The sequence below is a fragment of the Coccinella septempunctata genome, chromosome 2 (genome assembly GCF_907165205.1).
Source record: "Coccinella septempunctata chromosome 2, icCocSept1.1, whole genome shotgun sequence".
Taxonomy (NCBI): Eukaryota; Metazoa; Arthropoda; class Insecta; order Coleoptera; family Coccinellidae; genus Coccinella; species Coccinella septempunctata.
Genome location: NC_058190.1, coordinates 13,908,996 through 13,915,547, shown reverse-complemented (window position 1 = coordinate 13,915,547; position 6,552 = coordinate 13,908,996). Strand labels below are relative to the sequence as shown.

General features: G+C 36.6%; 1 protein-coding gene across 1 annotated transcript; it reads left to right on the top strand.

The window, feature by feature from the left end:
- Positions 1 to 1,261: 1,261 nt before the first annotated feature.
- Positions 1,262 to 6,334, top strand: LOC123307008. Its single transcript, XM_044889210.1, has 4 exons — positions 1,262 to 1,307; positions 1,555 to 2,519; positions 5,853 to 5,907; positions 6,009 to 6,334. Exons 1-4 carry the CDS (start codon positions 1,262 to 1,264, stop codon positions 6,332 to 6,334), a joined length of 1,392 nt encoding a protein of 463 aa, XP_044745145.1.
- The last annotated feature ends 218 nt before the right edge of the window (positions 6,335 to 6,552 follow it).

The window sequence follows — 6,552 nt, the reverse complement described above, 5'->3', positions numbered from 1 at the left end:
TAGAAACGAAATCACATGCATAATCTATCTTCAGTAACTGAAACAATGGATAGATAGGATTATTGAAAACGGCCGTTAGTGGTTTCATCTAATCTAAACAACTAATATATTTTATCTGAATGTGTCCAAAATCAGAAAGATTGGGAGACCCAAAAAGGTGGTGGCATTAGAAGACTTTATTTAAAAAAAAGACTTGCAACGGCAAATTTAGAATTTTAATTTGAAGAATGAACACTTCAAGTATTGACACACTACTCAATTATGCTTATGGATCTTGAATCATATGCACAGGAAATTTTGAAATCGTCCATCCTCCGGAAGAAAGCCATTAGAATAATGGATATGTTAACGTTCAGGGAATCGTGTAGAGTGAAGAGGACACTTCAGAAGAAATGGCATTTTAACACTATATGCCTCATACATTCAAAAATGTTTGATATTTCTGTCTAAACACAAATATTTGTTTTCGAATCATCTTAATGTCAGAACGAATTATTATACAAGAACATTTTCATTCAACTTGCCCAAAAAAAATATATAAACTACGGTTAAAACAGATATTATATATGTTACGGGCAATGTAATTATTTAGGTCAGTATTCATAATGCTTGGTTATTATGAATAATGACCATTAAAATTGGGCAATTTGATAAATTTGCATTACTTCACGATAATTTCTCACATTGCCCGGTCATTATAAATACCGCTATTACTTCTTTGGGCACTTTGATTAATTGACAGCAATGGGACAACCACGTGCGTGTGGTGTGATTCTGGCTGGCTAATCAGCATTCATTAGGTTTGTTCGTAGAGTGGTTTGCAACGGTTGTGAACTGTACAGAGCAAGCGCTATTCCATTTTAGGGTAGCGACAATCTATTTGCGCTTGCTCTTTCAGTCGCTTGTCGCCTGCGCCGGTACCTGTGGCTTGCGTCGCTTTATTTTTGTTTTTGAATGCTATTTAGCTTATGTGCGACCAATGCTTATTGATGTTTGTCTTAAATTGACTTTGGGTTCTGTTTATTTAGGGTTAGTGATTTTTCTATAAAATAAAATGCAAGAACAGTTAGTAACTGATGTCAGTGTCATGAAGCATCGTTTTAATGAACGTCTGGATGAATTATGTTCGTCAAAAGCTCAGAATACACAAATTCTCACAAAGCCACAATACTTGGAGTTAATAGAAAAGGTTAAAACATCTAGGAGCAAAGTGGTAAATAAAAAACCCGAGGATTATCAGCGTTTACGTAGATTTGACGTAATGACTATTGGAGAGAAGGAAAAGTTGATAGTTCCTGTAGAGGAAGGTAAAGAACAGATAAGATTTTACGTACATCGGGAAGAGATATTTCAACTCTTACATGATGCACATATAGCAATTGGGCACGGTGGTCGAAACCGTATGGAAAAAGAGCTAAATTCAAAGTATAAAAACATTACAAGCGAAATGATTGTTACATATCTAAATTTATGTATGACCTGCGAAAAAAAACACAGTGTGCCAAAAAAAGGCTTAGTTGTTAGACCGATACTAAGTAAGAATATGAATTCAAGTTCAAGTCGATTTAATTGACATGCAGTCACAAGCAGATGATCAATATAAATTCATACTTGTATACCAAGACCATCTTACTAAATTTATTCAACTTCGACCTCTTAAAAGCAAAAGAGCAGAAGAAGTAGCTTATGTGCTTTTGGATATTTTTTCAATTTTTGGTGCGCCCAGTATTTTGCAAAGTGATAATGGGAGAGAATTTGCTAACAGTACTATCAGAGAACTATGTAGCATGTGGCCCGAGTTGAAGATGGTGCATGGGAAGCCCAGACACTCTCAAAGTCAGGGTTCCGTAGAACGTGCGAATCAGGACGTGGAAAATATGCTTTGTTCGTGGCTAGAAGACAATAGCACCAGTAAATGGTCGGAAGGCTTACGTTTTGTACAGCTAATGAAGAACAGAGCTCATCATAGTGGCATCAACTGTACTCCGTATGAGGCCATGTTTGGGACAAAGTTAAAATTTGGCCTAAAAAGTTTTTTACCCACAGACGTTCTGCATAATATACATTGTGAAGAGGACTTAGAAGTTCTAGTAAAAGATCAGAACAATTTACAGTCTGTAGAAGAAGGTCCACTGCAAAATAAACCTGAATCACATGTGTTAGCGAAGCTACCGGGTCCAAGTCAACATGATGAGGAGGAAGAACTTTCTCTAGATAGTTATGTTCAAACTTCAACTTTGGTAGCTAAACCAAGTCCTGATTTGCATAATAAAGAATTTCAAGAATCTTTCGGGCATGAAGATTCCTCGGAAGAACCCTATGTGAAAAAAAGGAAAGCCGACATATTGAAAATTAGGCAGATATCAGCAAACAATCTAAAAAAACAAGCTGAAAAAATGGTTCAAACTTCTAATTCAAAATACCCTGATGCTAAAAAAGGTGAAACGGTTAGAGTTCGAGTCCCAGATGTCGAAAGAGGTCGCACCGATGGAAGAAATATTTTGGCATTTGTTCTTGAAGTAATAGATACTAATCTGTATAAATTAGGCACGAAACACGGAATTCTAAATCAACATTATGCCAGGAACCAATTTACAATATGTAATGAGAAGTTTATATATGGCGAAGATATTCCACAGACAGAGATTTCACTAAGAGAATGTGTAAGATTGTCATCCAAGACACGGGGCCAAGGCTATAGTCGATGTGGCTGTAAAGGTGGCTGTAAATCCGACAAGTGCAAGTGTCGTAAAGAAAAAAAGCTATGTAACTCGAAATGTCACCAAAGTGGAAGCTGCTCTAATAAATAGACCCTCTTTGTATTGCTTCATATTGACATTTTGTGTAAATATAAATTTGTAAGTACGTACATATGTAATACATTATTTTTATTTGGACTTAAGTTTTGTTTGTACTTATTTCATCGCCACCCGTTTGTTTGTGAGCATGTGGAATTTTATTTGTTATTTTTTGTTTGTTTCTTTATCAGTTAGGTATGTAAAAATTTGTCATTTTTTATAAGAAATATGAATAAAAATGATTTTCAAATTGCCCACTTGACTCTTAGCATTATACATAATGACCGGGCAATGTAATATTTGCAACATAATTTTTCATTTTGTCATATCCTTTTGGGCACTTTTCAAATTGACCGGGAATTATAAACAATGCCCAATTATTTACATTGCCCGTAACATATGTTTACTATAATACTTCAATATCTGAAAATGACACTTCTTTGGTGTATCAGGCCATAATATTTTACGATTATCCTCCTAGCACTGCTAAGTTGTTCAGTAATATACAATTGAAAAAAACATCAAAAAGTGTAACTAGAGTGTTAAGGATTTTCAATGAATGTTATCGTAAAATAAGTCCCAGAAAATTAATTTTTATATTTTTTATTCGATTTGTCCCCTACAGTACATGTCTTAAGCGATCAATGAATATATTATTATATTGAAGTATTAAAAATAAACAGCCATGAATATGAGCCAGTGATCTAATCAATTGTTAATTTATTTGAATATTTTTTTAAATGGGAAGTTCCTCATCTTGCCTTCAACTATTTTGACTTCCATTAATGCAAGATAATTTTTGTTGAAGAATTCAACATTTTTGTAATTATTCATCAATTCCTTTGGGAGATACCTATTTTCAAATACTCATCGGACGCATTTCATGTTTGGGTTGATTTTATTTTAATTCAACAAGTGATATGTAACGTCTTCAACCTTTAACCAAATAATATAACCAATATCATCTCTTCCCAAGCAACTCCATATTATGTATAGATAATTTGATTTTCTTTCATAGCAAAAATGAATATACATATTCAAAAACTGATCTGCCTTTTGCATGCAAATATCTAGAAGTTCAGCATTGTAGGTACGCAATGCGAATTTACGTCAGAAAGTAAATAAATTCGAAAACCTGTGATGAACAGAATTAACGTTTATGCAAATTGATTCAGTTCATAAACTCCATTCACCTTCATGAAAACACTCGGTTGGTCATGGAAATTTGACACATTTTTTTTAATTCAACGATATTAACTCTTCCCAAGCATGTATGTAAGTTTGAATTTGTAATTTCTAACTAAAATTTGTCAACACAGACACCCTGTATAGCCTCAAGAAAATAGTGGAAAACACTGACTTTTGTGAAGAATAAATGAAGTTCTGAACTTTATTATACACAGCTTCTTAAGTAGGTATGACCAATGATCAATAAAACATCAATTTTTCTTTAATAGCCAAAGAAATTTTTTTACCTAAGAAATTAAAAAGCCCGCTACGTAATGAGGCTGAACTGTCTTTTGTTTATGCAAGATACATTTTTCCTCATATTTTATTCGAGGAAAACAGAATACTTCATTCGAAACTATCGAACTTACGACGATATCTACTGGGAGTTCCTGATTTATGAGTGGTATGCAAATAAGGAATTCGGAAACTCAAGATGGCAACTTATGCATACCGACATACATTGCCATTTCTCATTCGAAACATCGAGAGAGATGACTTGAATTTTTCATAATCTTCCAGTAAGTCAATACAGAACAGTGATAGAACCAGAGGGGGTTTGGCCATTTTCCTATACCTATCAACGAAATTTCAGATCCGCATCCAGCTCGCATTTTCAAAGATTTTATGAGAAATGAGCTAGTATTGTCGAATTTGAAACGACCTTTCGTGAACAGTGAGTTTCATCGAAGAACGGTACTTGTTATGCGAAGAAAAAAAAGGTGGTGCGCTCAAACATCTTACTTACAAACTTCAAATAAGTTATACTTTCTACAATAGTCTTGTAATTCTGATCTTATTTCATGGGATGTTTAATTTGTGAACTCTAAAAGGCTCCTTTCAGTTTTTTTGTTGCGTGGTTTTTTCTCTTATTTGATTATTAATTCCTGCCTAACCAATGCTACTATTACACATCTTATATTCTATTTTTGCGTATTGATCGATAGACCTCATTCTATGCTTTGTGGTTTTCCGTGTTTAGATCATGTAGCCTATGTAAGAATATAGCCATATTTAAAACCTCAATTTCTATGAAATTAGTGACAGTTCCCGAGATTTTCGGTATAACAGCTGTTTTCATACAATATTCGTCACTCCTATCATAGGTAAATCTGAAGTTGTGCAGATTACTATTACAATTGAAATACGGTCAAATATTGCTCACAAGAGTGACATCAAAAATTTATCAGAACTGAGATATACAATTAGGAAAAAACAGCGTGCCTAATAATTTATGTGAATAAATTGAAAACTCTTATTTCAAATATAACACCCTGTATATTATCGATTCGAATCGCCTCCCGAAGACCAATAAAACTCCACTCGTTTTTACGAAAAATGGATATTTTTCAAGAAACGCCATAATGAATTTTGCAAATCTTCTAAAGGCGCTTTTTATGAATCAATAACATATAAATAAGGTGTCCAATTTTTATTCACAATGTCTGACAAGCTGAATATCCTAGCGAACGTTGGAATCCAAAGTCACTCCCAAATAATTCGCAGTGCCTATCATAGGATGTGGGACTATAAGTTGGCTCTTCAACCTTCTAGAATCCCTCCGTGGACCAACTTCTCCTGCCCAGCTGTAGTGTCGTGGCTATGGGCCTGCACAGGAATAACGGCACCAACTTGACCGGACAGTCAAGGACTGGCGGCAGTTGACAAACCATGCAAATTTGTTTGCCAGGGATCTTGCCCAAATTGGAAGGATCGAGAGGAGCTAACCTCATCATCATCAAGCACCCCCAAGTTCAAGATGGAACATCCTATGCTGAAGAACTTCCTCTTTGAGTAGCTCATTGGGTTAAGATGAGCTCCTCATAGGTGAACTCCGGACACCTGCCGCCCTCGGGTTTCAATAAAGCTTACCAGGGTAAGGGTAAGGAGTAAGGGACCACTGCCCTGGCGGACTTTTATCTCTTCCCTTGTCGTGGGACCGTATATGGACACCGAAACTAAAAAACACTTCTGAAAAACCAGTCGAGACGGGGATTAATCATTTCTTGGTGCCTAAAACCTCGAAAAAGGAATGTGCAGAAATCGGGGTGGATCCTGATTCTGCCATTACCAACCCAACGCCAGGTGCGGAGGAGAAATCCGGAACCGCCCTAGGAGAGGGTACCCCCGAGGCTGCGATCGCTGACGTCGAGATGGAGGTTGAGAAAATTAATCTCACCATCAAACGCAGGCGAATGGCGGGAGCAGCCAACTGGCGCCTGAAACGCTTGCTGCAGTCGGGTGTCGATTGCAAGTCGGCACTTGCGACAGTCCTGAGTGATGGCGCCCAAAAGGCGGCAGAAAAGTAGAGAAAACCAAACCTCCCTACACCTGCTGCCAAAACTCCAAAGAGGTTGCGCTCTGATGGCAGTACTCCTAGCGCCAGTGCGTAAAAGCAAGACAAGAACCCCGACACCAAACTGACAGCCAAGCAGCTGGATCTGCTCCAGATCGCCATCCTGAGGCATACCCTCAGGAAGGAGGAAAAAGGAGCAGGGATCCGCTTCTTGAGTTGTACTCATTAGTC

Excerpts from the sequence above, each read along its gene's own strand:
- LOC123307008 (XM_044889210.1), top strand. The coding sequence starts at position 1,262 with ATGACTATTGGAGAGAAGGAAAAGTTGATAGTTCCTGTAGAGGAAG. Across the intron at positions 2,520-5,852 it reads TTTTGGCATTTGTTCTTGAA|GTGAACTCCGGACACCTGCC; the intron begins GTAATAGATACT and ends AGCTCCTCATAG. Across the intron at positions 5,908-6,008 it reads TAAAGCTTACCAGGGTAAGG|TCGAGACGGGGATTAATCAT; the intron begins GTAAGGAGTAAG and ends CTGAAAAACCAG.